Source organism: Trachinotus anak, unplaced genomic scaffold, assembly GCF_046630095.1.
Source record: "Trachinotus anak isolate AG129_WGS33_773 ecotype Australia unplaced genomic scaffold, CSIRO_AGI_Tana_v1 ptg000001l, whole genome shotgun sequence".
NCBI lineage: Eukaryota > Metazoa > Chordata > Actinopteri > Carangiformes > Carangidae > Trachinotus > Trachinotus anak.
In genome coordinates, this window is record NW_027273852.1 from 15,732,664 (window position 1) to 15,754,470 (window position 21,807).

The 21,807-nt window shown below is 42.1% G+C and overlaps 1 protein-coding gene across 1 annotated transcript; it reads left to right on the forward strand.

Annotated features, from left to right (window-relative positions):
* Positions 1-127: 127 nt before the first annotated feature.
* sestd1 (SEC14 and spectrin domains 1) lies at positions 128-21,229 on the forward strand. Its single transcript, XM_071480269.1, has 19 exons — positions 128-709; positions 2,580-2,649; positions 2,782-2,890; positions 4,166-4,256; positions 4,379-4,492; positions 9,115-9,228; positions 9,351-9,445; positions 9,550-9,605; positions 10,677-10,748; positions 11,627-11,784; positions 14,177-14,299; positions 14,508-14,702; positions 15,029-15,143; positions 15,279-15,444; positions 15,924-16,005; positions 16,100-16,222; positions 16,357-16,548; positions 16,863-16,966; positions 17,782-21,229. The coding sequence occupies exons 2-19, from the start codon at positions 2,580-2,582 to the stop codon at positions 18,059-18,061; spliced, it is 2,259 nt and encodes a 752-aa protein (XP_071336370.1). The 5' UTR covers positions 128-709; the 3' UTR covers positions 18,062-21,229.
* The last annotated feature ends 578 nt before the right edge of the window (positions 21,230-21,807 follow it).

Consider the following 21,807-nt stretch of genomic DNA (forward strand, 5'->3'; position numbering starts at 1 on the left):
TATTTGGGGAAAATAACAGTCTGTCTGTGTTTTGAATTTGAATTTGAACATCTGCTCATCTGCTTGACTTCATGTGTAAACCAACCCAACAGCCATAAAACCGTAGCTGCTGTTGTGGTAAGTGGCCATTGTATTCCAAGAATGGATAATGTTGGAAAAGAAATTACATGGTTTGTCAGAACATTTTACACACATTTATTTACAAAGCTCATTTTAAAAATTCTTAAAATGTTTATTTATTTATTTGAAAAATATTTTATATTAAAAATAAATAGAATTCATAGAATAAAAATACATTTCAACAATCATGTTTACTGCCATGTACAGTGAAAGTCAATAGGGGCCCAAGAACCTTAACCCTTAACCCCAAGACCCCAAGAGGGTTTATCCATGCCTCCACGGTTCCTCCAGGCTTTTATTTTGAATGTTACTTCACCGGAAGTCGCAGTCATTTATTCGTCTTCACTGAGGCTGCGCAGAGCAGCGAGCTCCACCGCCTGTGTTCAGTTGTTCGGCTGTTGTTAAAGGCACCAGGAGAAGAAACTGGACTCTGCAGCGCTTTCTGAATGGAAAACAGATTCAGGAGCTGCCGATAGATCAGCCTGAGAGGAGGAAGAAGAGGAGGAGAGGAAGAGCTGCGGAAGAGAAGGAGAGACAGAGGAGAAGAAAAAATCGGGACAGTATAAAATGCTGCAGATTTGACTGAAAGGTAAGAAAATCCGCCTGATCAATACTTAATGCCGATCGATCTCGAAGTAGTCGATACTGTGTGGATCTCGTCTGAGGTCAGGGTGGTTTGAGCCGCAGCAGCCGCAGCCTGCAGCCGCTGAATGTAGGTCATTGTGTCTGTGGGCCGAGCCGAACCAAGCCGAGACAAACCGAGCTGGGCCGGGCCGTCCTGCAGCTGCAGCCAGGCCGCAGGCAGGCTGAGGAGGAGGAGGAGGATGAAGATGAAGCCTCGCTGCGGGTCTGACTGGTGCTGCGGTGACCACACTCATCTCAATCACTGCTGCTGCTACTCCCACTGCTAATGATACTAATCATACACATGGTGAGGACCACATCTGTATAAAACTCATTTAGCTATTATTTTGAAGCAGAGTTTAGTTGAATTTAATTAATAAACAATAAAAATCTTTAAAGTAAGTATAGTAAGATTATTAACTAAACATGAACTAAAAGAAATGGTGAAATGTTAAAGTTTCAGAGTTTGAGTTTTTCTCTATTTCTCTATGTTTAAAAAGCAACAATTAAAATGTAGTTATTAAGAGTAAGTCTAAAATACTCATGTAGTCTGCCCCCCCCCCCAGCTGTCATCATACATTTAAGAATTTCTAATTCCTGATAGCTGCACACGTGGCATTATGTTTATTTTCCACAGATCGCTTCAAACCACAGACACACACACACACACACACACACATACACACATACACACACGCATACATTTCTCATGTGAAATATCCACCACTTTTTCCAACTGTGGCAGAAAATGTTGTGTTCATGCAGAGTCACATCACTCATAGTAAGAGGATGACTGGGTTTTCTGACCTTTGATAATAGAAAGAAGCACCAAAGATGGAAAAGGAAGTGACACAAACATGAAGGTCACATACAAATGATTTCAAATCAAAAACCTAAACAAAGAGAAGTCTTTGATTCATCATTCGAATTGTATTAAGCGAAGACAGGACTTATTTCAACCAGTGAAAAAATGTTGCGCCTGAGATGCTCAACATACATTTTAAGCTAAATGCAGTACATAGCAAGTACGGCTGAATCAACCAATAAATTCACAGAAATGTCAAGTGACTGATTTGCTGACTGACTGCTTGCTAACACACTGTTGAAACAGTCGGTAAGAATCTGAGTCCTCTGGTCTCACCTTACATAAAATCACTGTTGTGTGTCTGTATTCCCATAATACCTCAGCGGGGTGTTTGTGGAGCGTGTGTGCTGCTGCAGTGTTCAACTGTGATCCTATTGTTGTTACCTTTATCACCCGTGACAGGACTGTCATACTCCTGGGTTGACTTACAGTGTGTTTGTCATCTGAGCAGCAAGATTAATGTATTTTCTCTGCTACACAAGTCATACAGTAACAAGGGTTCATACTGAGCTTAGCGTCCACTCTGAGGACCAGTGTTTGAGCCTGTGGACTAATGTCTGGATCTGTGGAGTAGTGACTGAACATGTGGGCGAGTGTCTGAACCTGTGGGCTGGTGTGATTTGGACGAGTGGGTAATTTTAGCATGAAATTTCTCGTTTGTGTAACTGCCTGTGAAAATACAAAGAGGGGATTTCATCTGAAATTTGGCTCGATCGGGCAGCCTCAGACTGCCGGGGCCTCATGTTGGCCTCCATTTCACTTCAGAATGTGTTTTTTTAACCCCAGTGAGGATTGTGGGTTTTGTCCTCCATCTCTTACGTTACAATTGTACAGTAAGGGGTCGTGGCCAGAATGGACTGGATGACAAAAAACAGTTTAAACTATTGGCATTTGAATGTCATTTTAAGGTAGATTTGGGAAAAAAAATGTGAGCCTAACCTTTGAGTATTGTTTGCCTGTGTGTCTACAGATGTCAGACGTTACCATGGAAGCCACCACCATCCTCCCCATCCTCAAGAAGAAACTGGCCTTTCTGTCGGGTAAAACACACACACACGCACGCATACACACACAAAAATAAGATAACAGGTCTACGTGTGTTTAATCTCATTTTACATGCATTTGGTAAGTAACCAGATTTGCCCCCTTTCTGCTGGTCTGTCTTTCTTTAGGGGGCAAAGACCGGCGCAGTGGTCTGATCCTGACCATCCCTCTCAGTTCAGATCAGACCAGCATGGAGGAGCTCAGCGCTACACTGGACTACCTCCTCAGCATCCCCAGGTAAACACACACATGCAGTAGTAGCAGTCATGTGTCTGTGCGCAGTCGTGTAAATCAAAGACTGTTTTGTCTCAGTTTTAATGCCTTTGGACATGTGTGGAGTTGAACTGTCACTGAGGAGCTTCTGGACCCGTACTTTGTGTCTTGGCTCCAGTGTAAGAATCCAGCATGTTCAGCTGCGCTGGAAAAGGCTTAAAGGATGATTCCTGTTTATTACAGCGCGGGTCTTACTGCGTTGGCCTGAGTACGTGACAACTCAGATTATTACATGACCCCTCCTTTTCCAGCAGCTGTTTTTGGAAACTGTCTAGTTTTTAGTTCAACGGACCTTGATTTTTTTTGAACATACAAACCACTTTCATACGAGACGTGTTGATAGTTTCTACCAGAGTCCTGATCCTTGAAAGATTTTCTCACATAAAAGTGAAATGGTGACACACTTTCATTAATGCAGAATCTAGTAAATCCTGCATTTGTGTAGCTTGTTTTTCAGCCACAGACTCACACTTTGTGGGGTCTTTTTTCATGAAGCACTTTTTTCTCTGACAGCAGCTGGTCATAAAGTCCTGTAATTTAGTCTGGGTGTCATAAAAACTTTAAAAAGCGGACTAATTCTAAAAAAGTCACTCTGTAAATGGACTTGCTAGCAACATCAGTGCTACAAACAACCCATAACACAACACTCTCTGTAGAAGCTGGTATTCAGAAAAGAATATCTGATGTCATGAAGCCATAAATATTGAATTTAATATGATCCCAGCTTTTGTGAACATAATTTCCAAAAGAAAAGAAATCTTCTTATATTTGGACCAGTGCAATATTTTCTGGTCTTTTTTCCAAGTTTGTATATTGTTTGTATTGGTCATGATAATGTTGCTATGATCTGAGAACACAGCAGCAACTTGGCAACAGCAGTGTTATCATGGCTGATAAAATGATATCATAAACTATGAAAATAAGACTCAAGTTGTTATTAACTGGAATTATCCACTAAATAAATCTACCAGTTGACATAGTTATGGTTTAAACTAGAGTCTGTGGGTGTTCTGAAGCTCTAACATCCTGCACTTGAACAGGCTATAAAACAGCTTTGCATTCAAAAGCATTTTTCCAGTCTAAGTAGTTTGACTTGAATGCACCACGCTGGCAATTCTAAAGCTTCACACATGAACAGGAAACTCTGTATGTAAATGTTGTAAATAATGTAAATGTGTGTTGTTCATCATTTGAATCATATCCTTGTTCAATAAGATGCTTCCCCTCTCTCTCCCTCAGTGAGAAGTGTAAGGCTCGGGGTTTCACCGTTATCGTGGATGGCAGGAAGTCTCAGTGGAACATTGTGAAGACTGTGGTGCTCATGTTGCAGGTACAAACACCTTTAACATCCCTCCAGGCCCAGAACAGAGAAACGTGGCTCCCACTAATGACATATGGAACATAACAGCGTTACTATAGCAGATGACGATGTTGTTGTTAATGCTGTTTCAGAATGTGATCCCAGCCGAGGTGTCACTGGTCTGCGTGGTGAAGCCGGATGAATTCTGGGATAAGAAGGTCACACACTTCTGTTTCTGGAAGGAGAAAGACCGCCTGGGCTTCGAGGTGAGTCTCCCAGCTTCAGGTTTCCTTTCCGCTCACTGACCTCTCCAGCACTCAGCGCTAAGTGAAATGCTTTGGGAGCGAGCGGTCTGTGTTCTGAAAATTTGGACCTGACTTGAAAAGAACTCCTTTTTTTTAGACTTGAACTAGAGATTTTCACATTTGAGCCAAACGGAGAATTTCTCAATCGGAAGCCATTTAAAAAAATAATTATTTACATTTGTCGAAGTGTGAAAGTTGTGACCGAGCTCTGGAACAGGTCAGAAAAACATCTCTGGACGCTGGTGTGGGCTTTGGTTCCCTTTTCCACTGCAGGAACTTAACCTGATATCTGGGGCTTAAGAGCCTCATGAAGCTTGGTGCAAAGTTTCTCCCTGTGTTGACCGACTGTAAACAGTATGTCATTAAAACGACAACAGAGGGACCAACTGTGTAATTTTTTAGTCATGCTTGCAGCATGACTGTAGGGAAGTGTTGGATTGCCATAAAATGTTGTGCAGATGTACATTTTCGCACGCACGCACACACACACACACACACACCACACTTTTCCTCCGGTGCCACCAGGAGGTTTTGTGTCTACACAACTATTGCATGGATTGCCACTAAATTTGGTACATTCTGAACATGTGATCCCATAACTTTTCATCACCGTCAGGTCAAAATCTGTGCAGTTCTTTGGTTTGTGACTAAATACCTGCTAACTGATTCCCACTTCAGTGCCAATTAGCAAATGTGACACACTGAGCTAAGATGGTGAACGTGTTATTGTGAGCTTGTTAGAACTTGTTAGTTCTACTGCTGAGCTGAAGCACGGCCTCACAGAGCTGCTAACGTGGCTGTGGACTCCAGGTTTTGTTGCGGTTGTGGGACAGACAACATTTGGAGAACTGGTGCTGATGTTGTTATTTTTCTTTGACAGTCCTTTGTGCTGAATCCAGGTTCCCGCTCAGGACCACACAAGCAGATTGGCCTGGTCACAGTTTTTCAGTTTGCTCCGCTGTATGCTTTATTTCATTTTTTTCTATAAACTTGTTTAATTTTTTTAACTTCAAATATCTTTCTTGGTTTATCCCTGCACTCTCTGGCTGTGTTCGATTCCCCTTATCTGTCAGATGCTGAGAAATCTTGTTCACTTTCTTCTTGTTCACTAATTGCTGACTTTGGCTCCCTCTGAATGACTTCTTCTACCCAAACACTAAAAGGTTGTTTCAGTGTGGATGAAAAGAACCACAGTTGTGTTTATACCTGTGTTAGTCGGCTGCGCTGGAAGGCCGCTCGAAAAGCCTCCAATCATAGAGAGAGAAGAGCAGAGACAAACAGACCATCTGTATTTTCAGTTTTTATTGTTATGAGGACATTTTGGTATCTCACACACACACACACACACACACACACACACACACACACTCCTGATTTGTGTTGTTACCTGATATCAAACGAATGAACTGAGCCTTTTGTAATAACCTTGAGCATCATTAACCATCCTGAGTGCTGCTGGAAACCTGAGCCAGGATTGATTTTTTTTTTCTTTGTGTGTGTGTGTGTGAGAGAGAGAGAGAGAGAGAGAGAGAGAGAGAGAGAGATTTTTCGGGCGGCCTCCTCCTCTACTACAACAGATGGTTTTGCTGACAGAGATCAGTAGTCAGTGTGACCCAGATTTCTGCAGCCATATTGACTGAGACCGACAGAGAAAATTCTCCATGTTAGTCCGTTCAAGGCTGCTCTGACATGTGAGACTCAGCTGATGGACAGCAACAGTTTCGATGCAAGGAATGAATCAAATACATATTATTCTGTTCACAGTGTCCATGTTTGCTCGCGTGTGCCGTGAGTCCCTAAACATGTAGTTTGTAAGATTGTTGAGGTACTGAAGTTATTGTGAAGGAATCTTTGATGCTTTGTAAAAAATGTGCTAAGATTGAGTTTATTGTTTAAATCTGTTAGAGCGCTCATCTTCTTTATTTCAATACTTACTCACTCCTCCTAACACACACACAGCTGCTGGAAGGGAGATTCCAGGGCCGGTGTTGAGATGTGACTCATCTTAACTATGGAGTGTGTGTGGATGTTACAGCGGGGTGTGTGTCGTACAGCTGCTCTAAAGTCTGTCCTAACATTTAAATAAACACACACACAGAAACAAATGTTGTTCTAGGTCACACTGGGGACATTACATAGACTTGTACTAATTTCCTGGAGACTAACCTTAACTACCCCTAACTAACCTTAACTAAACCCTACCACTAAACTTAACTAAACCCTACTGCTAAACTTAACCCTACTGCTAACCATAATTTAACCCTAATCTTAACTGCTGAGGTTAAGGTTACGATTAAGGGTTATCACAGCTTTTTCCCAAATGAGGACAAAAGGCATGTCCCCAATGAACTGGTATTTATTCAGAAATTTGTCCCCAAAAGTAGCTTATGACACACACACACACACACACACACACACACACACACACACTGAGCTGAGTCCAATATCTCTGACAGCATGTGCTGCAGCGACAACTGGCAGACACACTCACTACCAGCTGTCTCACTGTCCAGATCAGTATTTAAAGAAATATTTCACACAAATGTTCAGAGCACTTTATGGAGTGATATAACAATGAGTTAAACTTGCTGGTTTTTCTTCAGAGAAGATGATCTCTGGTAAAAGCTCAGATCGGCTCACAGGCTCAGAGCTCTGAGAAGAAGCCGAGGGAGAAGTTTGTCTTGTGATCCAAGAACTCTGTTTAGGTGAATGACTGAAGCAATGCTTGATATATAATCTGTGATCGGTGCTGGTATCTTTAAAGCATCTGAAAATGGCCCTACAGTTTGACTTATGAGTCAAAAAGGTGAAAAGTTGGAGAAACTTTGTATAAAGAAGCTAAAAGTAACTATTAGTGGGTGCTGACTGCAGTGACTCCTCAGTGTTTAGAAAACAAGGAGTGTAATTAAGTCCTTAAATGTAGTGCATTAATTCATCTATCCAGAACATTTCTCTTTCAGATAGTGACAGTGTCTATGGGTGACTTTTTTTTGGCCAGTGAGAGGATGCCCTGAAGTATTTACAGTCTGGAAACTGTTGCCACACCTAAAGTTTCCTTTGGTAACAACCAGCTGTGTTTTTCCAGCGTCCTGACAGAGCACGCAACTGTATTTATTCATGTCTGAAAGAGAAAAGTGGCTTTTGAGACTTTTGTTATTTCTTCAAAGATTGTCTCTGACTGGAGAAGATGCCAGTGTTTCAGAACAATGTCCTTGATTTATTTAGAGATGTTTTTACAATGATTCAGATGCGCTGACCATAAACCATGAACAGAATCTGATCAAAGGGTTGTTGCTGTCTGGCTGGAGGATGGAGGAAAAGCAACACTTGTCGTAGTTATGACGACCCATCATTCATTGTGTCCAACATGATGTGTAAATCTGCTGCTATGTTGGCAGCATCAATATATAATGTTTGGGGATATATGAATCATTTGATGAGAGGATCCTATGAATTGTTGATGAGTTAGTGTTTGTGCTTTTCTCAAAGGGTGAACACAGTTTTCATAAAAAGGTCGTCTCTTCAGAGTTCTTCATTGCCCTTTAACTCATCAGAATTCTTGTATTTCACAGCTCAAAGAGTATAATGATTATTGAACAATTTATTAGTGACATTGATGTGTTTAATGTGCAATTAATAAGAAAATACTAACTGTGAATATTTGATATTACTCATGCTGTCACTATCATTTCATGACCCCTTTAAAGTAATGTGGGTGTTGGGATTGTCTCCGTCAGACTGTTGTACTCTGAGCGGGTTTATGTGCACTGGAGAGAGATTCAGAGATAAACCGAAGCTAGAGCTGTGTTATATTTAAACTGAACGAGTGCAAATTTCATATCGTAAAAGCCGCAGTTTGAATGCAAGAAGCACGTCTGCGAACAGATAAGATAACTTAAGTAGCACATACAAGTGATTTGAGAGAATTTATGGCATTCACTAGTTTTCTCATTCTCTGAATTTTCTCTTAGATAAGGATGAAATTTACGTGTGGTTCAGACCTGTCAGACCAGTCATTTACAGAAAGTCTTTCCTTCTCCACAGTGGAAAAAAACTCATTTGTTTGACTTAAGAATCGCACTGACTTTTATCTGGAATATTTTAGAGTTTAAATATGATGTGGAAATTAACGAAAGACACTTAAAAGCACATGAAAAAACGCATTAAGAAAACTGAATGCAAATTTAATATCCTGTTCACCATATCCAGCTCGATGGTTTACTAACTTACTACTATTTATCTGGTTTTAGATTTTACATTTTATGATTTCTGTTTTATCACAACACCATATACAGCTCAGTTGTTAGGAAAATTTTCACATTTGGTTAAACTTGTTACGTGTTTATGGGTCTGAGCCTCCACAGTGTCAAGTTGTTCTTTTTGTGAATGAAACTCACAAACCCAGCAGGACGGGCAGCCTTATATGGGGCTGTCAGTCACGCCAGTTAACGTGCACATCCTCATGAACAGGTGGTGTTCGTCAGACTGAAATGAGATGAAAGATGGAAATGGTCTGCAGGTCCTTTATTGTCACAGTCTGATTAAAATGCTTCCTGCATGCTTGTGTCTGTGCTTTGTGTCAGGTGATCCTGGTCTCGGCCAATAAGCTGACTCGTTACATTGAACCCTGTCAGCTGACGGACGACTTTGGAGGAAGTCTGGACTACGACCACAATGACTGGCTCAACAAGAGACTGGTCACTATCTGATTAAAATAAATCCACATACTGAATATTTTTACGACTTGAAATGCTTGTTGCCATGGTAACTTGGCAACAGGTCTGAGTCTGTTTGTTTTTATTTTATTTGTTTGTCGCAGGTCTTTGAGAAGTTCACGAAGGAGTCGACATCACTGCTGGACGAGCTGTCGATCATCAACGACAGTGACAAGAGCAGCTCGGTGGACAAGGACAAGTATGCACACACGCACACACAGAAAGCTCACAAAGCTACAGTTTAAAGTGAACTAACAGTAGACCGGTGAAATCCAGAGCTGTGTGTCTGTCTGTCCTCTGCAGATCCGCTGACTGTGCCCTCTTGCCGTCCTGTGACCCTGAGACTGTCCTTCAGACCGGTAAATATCATCCCTCTCTCAGACACACACGCCCTTACACAAATGTGATGGTAATTTTACTTGTTGCTCTCATAGTCAGCTCCGTTTATTTATGGAGCTCATTTAAAAACATCACATGTTGCTGTACAGAGAGATGACAATTACATAACAATAAAAAGGATGAAACATTATTATGAAAACTCAAGAAACTGATAAGAGTGTAAGAATCATTGATTGTGGATAAAATCAGAAGAACAGCGTAGGCGCATGCACAGAGAACAAGTAAATTATTAACAGTGTGACCAGTCATGTAAGAACTAATAGTGAGGGGCAAACTACTCCACAGTTTAGGGTCAACAATAAATAATGCCTTGTCATTTTAACTAGAGTGAGTGGAGCATGAAATGAAGAGCAGTGATTGGTCAAGGGATCTGAGGGGACGATGAGTCCCACAGATGTGACCTGGTGCCAGTCTTTAAAAATAAATACAGAACCAGCTGCAGGCGAGATCAGGCCGAGTGACGGATGCCTACGTCACCAGTCACATGTTGATCAGATCGTTCTCTTGTAAAAGGTTTTTTCGCCCTCAAGTGCAGTGAAAACAAGGTATAAAAAACTTACTGTGCTCACAACTACACAGCCACTGAAATATTTCTCACTTCTGGTCATGAGCTCTGAGCAGTGACTGAGAGACTGGAATCATGGCTTAAAGCAGCCAAACTAAGTTTCCTGTGAGTGGAACTGGGCTCACCCTGACCTGGAGGGTGTGGGTGGAAGGAGCTGGTCTTGTTTGTCTAGCTCCAGGTCTTGGCTTCACCAGGCAAAGGGTGGATGGATGAAGGGATGGATGAATGATGGATGGCTGGCTGGCTGCGTTCACTGTACTGAGCAGCCTGTGTCTGTGTGTTGGGCAGAGGTGAAAGGAGTCTTTGTTTGTGGTACCACCCTCCTCCCTCCACCAGCTCCTTTCATAATGTAACAGCATGTACACAAACGCTGATGCTTTATTGTTTCAGATGGTTTTATAACAGACTTTAAATCTAAAAAAACAACCCTCTCTGTCTGTTTGTCTGTCTGTGTGTCTGTGTGCAGGTCATGAGCTGCTGTCGGAGCTGCAGCAGCGTCGTTTCAATGGCTCAGAGGGAGGAGGAGGAGGACAGGGAGGTGAGGAAGCAGCTGTCAGTCATCCAGAAGTGTCTGTGCTAGTGCAGCGTAGACAGATGGATGAATGCCGTTGAATGAAAGTTTTGTTTATTTCTCTCTGAACTGTTGTTGTTGGAGATGGGCAGTTGAATGCAGTCATTCGGCTGTTCCAGAGTACTACACTGGCTACTACAGTGTGAAGTAGAGCAGAAGGGCACAGTCTACAGTGACTCTGTTATAGCATCAGACACCTCCTTGGTGGTAATGCGCCATGGATGAGAATCTGAAATCATTTAAAATGCCTCAACTTTTGCACACTTCTGTGTTTAGAAAGAAAATTTCATTGTTATTATTATTTTATTTCCTCCACCCACAATATTATAAACTATACCCACAGTAAATCTACAAACCTCATCTGGGAACCTGGATCATAGTCAGCTGATTTGTGTGATTTAAATAGTGCTGCAGAGGTTTCATTTCATTATGTGCACAAAGTCAGGTCCATCATGGCTTTCCCAGTTCAGTGTGTGTCAGAGCCCTGACCTCAGTCCCATCCTACCATCGAGATGATCTGGAACACCGACTGAGAGCCAGGCCTTCATCACCCAACATCAGTGATGGACAGTCGTCTAAGTTGCTCAAGAAAACTAAACTGTTGTGATGTTGGCTGTTAATAAGAATAATCATTAGGAATTGGTGTACATGTTTACCCATGGTGCCAGGGTATTGCACAGACTCTCAGTCTGCCAGACAGAATTCAATGCTTACACTGAAGGTTCCTCACTAACAATCGCTCCTGATCTCATAGACTGAACTGATATTTTTAATGCTCTGAGGAGAGTCACTGCAGGCAACTTTTGTATGATTGGACCAGAGATAAGGAGACTTCTGACCTGCAGGTCCGGCCTGGTGTCCCATGGAGGAGGAGTTGCTGGCTCAGCCACAGGTGATGAAGCTGCTGGACTCACTGAGGGAGCAGTACACCAGATACCAGGAGCTCTGCAGACAGCGAAACAAACGCACCCAGCTAGATGAGATCCACACCAAGGTCATGCAGGTAATACAAACAAACACACACACAATAGACAAAGTTGAAAGTGAACCTGTGTGTTCATCTTAAAATGTAAAACGATGTTGATTAATCAATTATTTTTTTTAAATACTAAATGTTTGCTTTTGCTTTTGTTTTTGTTTGTTTGGTAGTACATAGTAATAAAACTGAATATTTTCAATTTGTTTTTGTTTTGTACTGACACATCTGAAGATGTTACCCTGGTCTTTAGGAAATTAAAACAGTCATTTTCTATTAAATTATGGCAATTTATAGACAAAAGATTAATCAATTAACTGGAAAAATCATCGGTAGATTAATCAATAATGAAAATAATTGTTAGTTGCAGCCTCCTAAATTGTATTTAGCTTTACTTTGAGGGTAGCTGGGGCCCAGGATGCAGGGTTGATTCCTGGCTCCTCCTGTCCACCTGGGTAAGTGTCTGTGGGCAAAACACTGACGCTGCTCCTGAGCAGTAAAGCACGTTGTCTGTTAAGATAGAGAAGTTCTACATGTGCATGTGTTCAACCCATTCATCATTACCACTCACTTCATCCCCAAGAGTCTTGATTAAATCTCATCTTTTCATTGGTTTGTTTTTCCTGCAAAATGAGACATCATATTGTTTTGGACTTTGTGTGTAAATTGAATATTTGTAATAATAACATCACAACGGAGATATAATTTGTTAATTAGTGAGATAAAGAGGTACTGGTAGGTATATTCTTTTACCTTTGGACAGAACCAGGTCCAGATACACTTCTTATCACAATTCTCTTGCCCTCACAATTCTCTGGAAACATTGTTGTGGTGCAGAATTGACCTCCTCAGGCTTTAACAGTGTATCATCTTTATTCTTTTATCATCTAGCCTTTGACCTTTGACCCTCAGGAGCAGTGTCAATGAGCAGCTTTACTGCTCCGCAGCTCCTCAGTAGAGATAGACTCTACTGTGGTTACTGGGGTTTCTGCAGCCTAAGGGGCTGATGGATAACACCAATGTCTTGGAAATGAGCCTGGGGTTGCCATGGTAACCGCAACATATCGGTCGCTAGCCTGGAGGATTTGAGGTGGGGGGGTTGGCCTAGTTCTGGATCAAACTGTGTGTGTGTGTGTTAGCTCTTCGAGGCATCGCTGACCTGATAAATACAATTAAATCATGATACTGGCGCACACATCTGGATAGACAGCTCCAGATGTTACTGTACTGTGTGTGATAAAATCATACTCACTGTAAATTTGTTTATTTTGTATTAGACAAACATTTTTTGAACAATATAAATGTCCACTAAACATTAGGTTGCTACTAAACAAGGCATACTCACAGTTTCCACAAAAACTCTCGTTCAGATTGTAAATACTGTTGGAATTATAAATATTTTAATTAGATAATTGAATAAAATCAGTGAAATGTAAAGTTGAAAGGGTCACTCAACTGATTTTATACATGAAGCTTGAACAGGCAGGCATTTTAATTATTTGGGCATAATGGTAAAATGTAGGGTCCAGTGTTTTTGGAGTTTATCTCCAGCTCCACACTGAGCCAGTTAGCCTCATATTAAATCATATGCTTCAGCTGTTGGATTTCTACTTGAATTTCATATTTCATTTTACTTTATGGTAACATGTTCATATACTTGTGTTGCCAAAACATATCAAGGACAATAGGAGGTTGAAATAAAGAAAAATAATGATTTTAATACAAACTGTTTATATAAGAAAATATTCATGAACAGTAAATATCAATGAAAATCTTGAGTATGATGATGTGAAGAAGGAGACAAGTAGAGCCTGAGAGCCTCCTGCTGGTCGATGTCCTGCACTGCATGAGTCTGAAGGAGGTCCTGAAACACACTGTGTGTCCCCTTTTTCACAGTCAGAAAAGCACAGGTGTGAATAACAAAATGAATCTTGGCTGATCTCTATTTATCATCTCCACAGTCCTGGTAGTGTGTATTCTGGCTCCCTGTCACACTGCCATGACTGACTGGTCATAGCTTCATGTGGGTATGAGCAAGGCAGTAGTAGAACAAGATCTGAAGCTTTGTGATGTCACATTTCTCATTGAAATGCACCCTGGGAATCATGGTTATCTTCTTCTCTTACAGTGGTATGTCCACAGGCTTGTATCTTCGATTTTTTTCTTAATCAGAGAAGAACCAAATATTTTTTAGCACAGTTGTTTTTAGGTATTGATGATCCAAGAAGAGGTTCATGTCCATCCAAGTCATGCAAGTGTTCAAACTAACATCTGTGTCTATGGAGAAAATGAATGGGACTTTTACTGGGACCAGCACCTCAAATAGTTTCTCCCACTTCTCCATCTAAAGGAAATCACACAATCTTTTAATTGGTTCAATTTGTCAGTGTACAGTGATTTCTTTTTGTCTTTTTCTCAGGTGGTAACCTGGCTGCAGGGTCCAGGTTCAGAGTTGTTGAAGACTCATCAGGCGATCGGAGACTCGATGCGAGCGGCTCAGGCCCTGCAGCAGAAACATGAGGAGATCGAGAGCCAGCACAGTGTAATGCAACACGATGAACACACGCACAAGATCATGTGACAAGGGCAAAGTGATGAATGAATACAGATCTGATTGTAGTTTGATGCTTTCATCATATAAGGTAGCATTTATTTCAGGGGTGTTATGTTAAACTGCTGTAGTATCAGTCAGGGGAACCTAAAAACCTGGTAGCATTAGGCTGATTTTGTATCTCTGTGTGTGTGTACAGGAGTGGTTTGCTGTATATGTGGAGCTGAACCAGCAGATCGCCACCTTGCTCAGTGCCGGGGAGGAGGAGGAAGTGGTGGAGCTGAAGGCGCTGCAGCAGCAGCTCAGTGATGTCTGCTACCGACAGGCTGCTCAGCTGGAGAACCGACAGAACGTCCTGCAGGCGGCGCAGGGCTTCCACAGCACCACACAGGAGGTAACACACACACATACGTTTGTCTGTCTGTACTTGTGAGGGTCCTCTTTGACATAATGAATTCCCTAATCCCTTACCCTAAGTTTAACCATCACAACAAAATGTCTGACTCCTGAACCCAATTCATTTATGTACGTCCAGCACAGAGATAAGTCCATGAGGTGTTTCACATCTTAGCACAAAGACTGTAGGCAGGGGGAGACTGTTATCCTAAAAAATGTCAAATATGATTTACTGGAATCCAGCAGCTCTTTGGGAGGTGACCTACAAGGTGGTGTGTGCAAGTGGACAGAAAAAAAGTGCATGTGATGTGTCTGTCTCTGCAGTTGTCCCAGCAGCTGGATGGTCTACTGGGCATGCTCTGTGCTGACGTGGCTCCAGCTGACGGAGCTTCGATTCAACAAAACCTCAAACTTCTGGAGGAGAAGCTGCAGACTGTCGGTTCGTGCTCTGAATACAGGAATCTTAAATTAGTGATACTTTTATATTTTTTTCCATTTATTTTTTTTTTTGACACATAACCTGCTGGGTGTATTAAAGGTCCTCTGTGACATTAACCGTCTCCGCTCTGTGCAGAAGCAGGTCTTTCTTCTCTGCGTCAGAAGGGGGCGCTGTTGCTAGAGCAGATGTGCAGCCAGCCGTCGTGGTCTCTGGAGGAAACCGAGAGTCCAGCTGGAGAACAGCAGGACAACGTTCAGCACATCCAGGGCGTGATGGACGAGATGCAGCTCCGCAAGCAGAGGTTACTTTCTCTTTTTTTTGTTTGTTTTCTTGGCTTGAAACTAAAACTAAAACTGCAACAATGTCTTTGTTTCTATGTGAATCACGACTCGCACAATCAGACCCTGTAACAAAATGCAAAATGTGTGACTGTAAAAATGAGTCTAGACATTTTCCTTCCTATATATTGATGACCTGTTTATGCTGCAGTGGATGCTGGCTTTGTTCTGGTCCCTCAAGAATAAAACACATTAATAACTGGTCAGAAGTTCAGTCCCATTCCTGCTCCACAGAGGATGAGCCGTTCACCTTTCTTTTAGTGCCAACCTCAGGACTAAATACTGCCCACAGTAAATTGCTGATAGCTAAATTATCAGAATGGATGAATTACTTCTGTTCAACAGCTTTTATGTTGTTGCCGTGATGAACACTGCAGTCTCTAGGGGGTGCTAGCAGGACTTGCTGGGTTATACTCTCTGAGAGTGTGTGTTTGTGTTGAAGGTGTGAGGACATGGTGGACGTGAGGAGGCTGAAGATGCTGCAGATGGTCCAGCTGTTCAAATGTGAAGAAGATGCTTTACAGGTCAGACACACAACAGCAACAACAACACATGAGCATATGCACATGTACCTCCTGTATTGATGAGTTGATGATCAGTGTGTGTGTGTGTGTTCAGTCAGTAGAGTGGCTTGGCGAGCTGTTGGACGCCCTGTTGAAAACTCACGTCAGACTGGGCGACGACTCTCAAGAGACCAGGACCATGCTGGACAAACACAGGAAGTTTGTGGACGTCGCTCAGGTGAGACACTTCCAGACTACACTTTGTCATTTTATCCATTGTTAATGCAAAATATTGATTAGAGCAGCTTTGACTAGTAGCTCACATCCACAATAAACATCTCTCTCTCTCTGTTTGTCTCCGTCCTCCTTCAGAGCACCTATGATTATGGCCGTCAGCTGCTGCAGGCGACCGTCGTCCTCTGTCAGTCTCTGCGCTGTACGACGCGCTCCTCCGGGGATACGCTGCCGAGACTCAACCGAGTCTGGAAACAGTTCAGCGTCAGCGCCGAAGAGAGACAACAGAGACTGGAGCTGGCTCTGAACTTCCACAACGCCGCTGAGAGGGTGAGACAGGCTGAGAGAGAGAGAGAGAGAGAGAGAGAGAGAGAGCAACCACACAGCATGATGTCTCAGGTGTTACAGCAGCAGACCAGAGCTCGACCTGTGTGTCGGCAGGTCAAAATGATCAGCTGAAATTGGTTAGAAATTAAAAATGGCGACCTGTTGACATCAAGTGCATGTGACCAGTTATTTCTGGTACATAGTAGTTGGCTTGGAGAAACGGCTGATGAAATCTGTGTCACATACACCCTCGTACACTGTTGCAGCCATTGAAAATGTAATTCGCCTTCAGTACATGTGTTTTGACTGTGTTTCAGGTGTTACAGCAGGAATGTGTCGAGCCGGACTCTCTGGATGAAGTCGACTCTTCTGGGAAAATCCTATTGGACAGACTGACGTTGCCTGTTATCTTCCCTGATGGGTACAGACACACACACCCTGGCCTGTTTTTATCATTTTAGAGGACTTTGCATTAGCTTATGTTCATTCCTAGAAATTTTACCTTCACTATAACCACTACATGTCAAACTGCAATCCTATCCTGAAACCTGCAATAACTGATTTTTCTGTCAGCTTTGGGCCACCAGAAACAAGTTGTAAACACAACACTGACATATCATCACCTTTTAAGTTGATATGACAAAATTGTCAGCAGCTGCCTATTGACACATCCACAGCTGTGTTTTTGGCTCCAAGTCCAATAATCTGTCTCTTTCAGTGCTGTCTCCTCCAACTCCTGAGAGAAATATCTGGCTCTTTAGCAGTTAAATGCTCCACTGTGTTCACCAGCTAGTCTCTAACTGTGTCTGTCTGCCTATTTGTGCTGAGCAGGTCGTGTAGAGTGGGGTTATAGAGATTTAACAGCTCCCTGCAGCAGCTGAGAATGAACAAAAACAGTAAATTTGTGGGTTGGGAACCCACAACAATGAACTGAAAGATGCTATAAAGCTTTATCGAGCTGAGGACATCTTCAGGCTGATAATTCTCTCTCTCTCTGTGGGTTCATCACTATCATCGACCCCTTTCACAATACACATGACATTTTTATCCATATAAATTATAGCTGCTTTAACCATAATTACTACGTATTTTTGTCCCCACATGGGAGGTAAGACCCCATAATGGGACTGTCTTAACAGGTTTTTGTTCCCACACTGTAATTACTGCAAGTACTCACACACAAAAACTCACACACAATATAATACATGCATCTGACTCAAACCATTGTCGTTTCAGGACCGAGCAGTTCTTCGGGAGTCCCAGCGACACAGCAGCGGCAGCAGAGGGCGTCAGAGAGCGCCTCCTGCTGGTGGAGGAGCGGCGGCTGCAGCTGCAGGAGGCAAGGCTCCATAACAGAGAGGAGGAGGAGGTGCTAAATGGTCAGGAGGCACGGCTAGAAGTGATCGGAGAGGAACTCAGCGAGAAAGAAGACCAAGAGGAGGAGGAGGAGGTGGGGGTGGAGGTGGAGGTGGGACAGCAAGATGAAGAGTTAGAGAGGGCTACACAGGACTGCTAATGGACACCGTTAAACTGAGCAGCCTTAATGAAGCTTGTTAATGAAGTACTGCTGATTAATTTCCACCGAGACCTATGATTTGTCATCCCCCGAGCCGAGTAAGCCTTTATTAGTTGCTTCTGTCTCGCTGCAGCAGTAGGTTGTTCTTGCCGCTGCTATTTCAATACATCAGACGACATTATCCTTCAGCCTCATTGCTCCCCAGTCCGTCAAGAGGATGAATATGTTGGATGTGAGCTCTCCATCGTGATTTCACTCCTTTCAGCAGCAACTGTGAAAGCTTTACCACTGTTTGCCCTGGAAGAACAGTACCCTCTAACTTTTTTCTGCCGTTAAGCAATCCAGTAGATTTCCTAACAAACGGGACCTGTGGGATCAAATATGTAAAATACTGTAGTTATTTACTGGAATAATTAATACTCGTGTCTCTGGATGCTCTGTTGATGATGATCGGCTCTAAAATAACCTGTTTGGATAAGAAATGGCCTAACATTCACCTAACACCACCTCCTCCTTCCCAGCATGCCACTTGTTGACCTAAGTGGGCGGAGCTTCCACAGCACTAACCTGGTTACTAAAGTTTCTGTCTGTGCCTGCGACTCTCCCTCACATCTTGCTTTATCACCTCCTTTTATTTGCCTCCTCTAACAAAAGATGAGCTGTATGGACCAGTACAGGGACTCGAAGGGCGGAGCTACAGTCAGGTGTGCAGCCACCTGATCCTGTCCCTGCATCAACAGTCCCATACATTTCGCCTACAGACACTGTCAGGCAACTGTCTGTTGAAGCTTTTCAACACTGGGATGGACATGAAACTCTGTCTGGACGAATCACCAGTACGAAGAAGCTGAAAAAAATACTGACAAAAACTCAGATATGACTATTTCTGTAGCAGCTCGAGGAGAGAAGTCAACTACAAGTCCCAAAGCGCATTGCAAAACAACAAAAAAACTTCTGACAAGCTCAAAGTAAAACATTAACATTATTGGTGAAATAATCCCGTCTGTGAAAAGTGAAGTCGTCATTTTAAAGTCGAACTGAAATTTTAATTCTCCTCATTTTCTGTGTTACATATCCACACAACACACAGTAAGCAAACACACAGCATGTTTCCTTTTTCTTAGTGATTATGGGGAAATAAATGATGCAGGAACGCAGTATGTCACACTTTAAAAAGGGGATAATATGCTCATACCTCCACCATACCATTGGCTGGCAGGATGATCTGAGGAAGTGGCCTCAAACAGCAGAAACACACCAAGTTAGCTTAGCGCTAGCCAAGTGATGTGCGACTTTTAGGCTCTGACTTTGCTCTATGTCCATGTCACCATCAGTAGCAATGGAATTAATAAAGTGGTTATCTAAGGCTGCTTCTTCAGGTATCATTGCATTATTCCATTATATGTGCTCCCAGATTTATTTACCCCAGATGTCTAAGAATAAAGGAAACGCCTGTGGCATACGGCTGACTCCTTTTTAACGAAAGGAATAACAGTTTGGCAGTAATGCACACAAGCTGTCATGAGGTTAGGAATAAGGTACATCATAATAATAATAATAATAATAATAATACAGATTTTAATGTATTTCTCCCTTTTTTTGGACTTATTTGTGGAAGTATTGTTAAAGCCTCAAGCTTCTGGGTGGCAGCAGTTGACTGATAACTGAGAGCCAGTGTTGCTAGGAGACACACTGTCAACAACTGTTAACTAGAGAACATCACACTGTCACAGTGTGTGTCCTACAAACTTTGTGACATGTGTTAGCTTTTAAAGTTAATGTTAAACCTTTGAGTTTGTATTCCACATGGAAAGTGGAGGCCAGGTAGCCTGATTCTTACAAAGACATAACGTTTTGTTAATTCATCACCTGCTCTCACACACTCAGCACTGTTTGTCCCGCTTCAGAGAAACGGTCTAGTCTGTCTTTCACGGCTCCAAACGTGCTATTGGCAAATGGCCAGACCATCGAAACCCACGGGAGACACATAGCAGTGTGTTACAGTGTCAGTCTCTCAGCTGAAACCTAAAATGTAGAGCGATCAAAAGAAAATGATACAATGAACTACTTAAGTGCCTGGTCACACAGATACTGCACCAATCTAAGTTGGTGTCAAAAATTCACACATGCTGGAGAACGTCAGTATAGGGGGCACTAAACCTGCAGAAAAGTCCAATTAAAACTTAGTCCAGCAGGTGTCATTGAGAAAAACTAATTTGCGGACACAATTTAATATTTATTCTCAATTAAGCGTAACTCCAACCTTCAAGTCTTGCATTTTGTGTGGTGTTCACACTCTTGCTATGGCTTTTTTTTGGGATTGTATAGTTTTATTTTGATCATGGACTAGGATATTGGGATATACATCCAGTGTTGGCTGTTATGCAATACATGGCATATTTTATAGGATAATGCACTTTTTCACTGTAAAAACAGATTCTTGCCTTTTTTTAAACTTTCAGCTGACTGCTGATTTGCTGCACCCTACAGCAAGAGGCAAATATGTAACATAATGTAAGAGGATGAATTATGAAATCGTGTGCACAAATTATTTTTTATTTTCAAACACTGCAACTTTGTTTTTTGGTAATTACTGATATGGCCAAAAGAATTCACATGTGGAGACATGGAAAGTTTTTTTTTCTTTTTTTTAAAGTGAATATTTAATTAATTAAATTAATTTCAGTTCGACTTTAGGCCTGTTTCTTGTTGAAATGGTCTCTGGGACTTGTGATCAGCACAGTTGTGACATTTATGTATCCATGGTGCTACATCTTTCAAGGACCCAGAGGCTCTGACCACTTGGCTGCTCTAAATAAACCCTTTGCCTTCATGATGGAAATCAAACCCGTGCCGCTCGCTCTGGTCCAGACTGACCACAGGGACAGAGGCTGGCAGCTGAGTGTACAGACAGACTGGGTGCACTGGGACTGGTTTGCCAGCATGGTGACGTAAGATAAAGAGATTCCTAGATAGATTTCTATTTATTTCTTTTTTTTTTTTTTTTTTTTTAGCAAACCTTGCTGTTGTTGGTTGCTGTTTTTAACCAATAACTGCTGCTGTAAGTGTAACCGCTAAATGCTATGTCATACTCTCTGTCCTCTCAGTCCAATAACATACGATGACAGCAGTATGACCTCATCCCCGTAAATAAAGAAGCTTTTTGAAGCTGCTGTCTGTAATGGATTTTTTTTCATCTGCTTTATCCATTTTTAAATGATTACAAAAAATAGTTACATTGATAACAGCAATGACACAGCAACAAAGACTAAGACGTGTTTATAAAACACCATAATGTCAAAATTAGCTCCAAACTGGCTCACTAAGGAGAAAATTCTGAAGATAACAGGCATCAGTCCTAACTTTAACTCTCAAGTTTTTTTGTCTGAAAGAAATTTAAAGCCTTTTAGTCCTAAAATCAGCTCCTCAGACTGAAAGAAGTTGGACACAGTTCACAGGACTTGAAAATCACAATGTGGTTTAAAATATTAATAAACGGGCATTTGTTATGAAGACCATATCTGACAAAGAGGGAGACACACATGCTTCCAGTATGAATGTACTTTTTCAGTTGACCTGCCCACACTATTATCCAATCACTCATTTTAATGCAAACATGCAACTGGGGCACCTTGGTGGCTCACCTAGTGAAGTGTGTACTGCTGGGGCTTGGTCCTAATCGCAGCGGCCTGGGATTTGAATCCGACCTGCGGCCCTTTGCTGCATGTCATCCCCTCTCTCTCCCC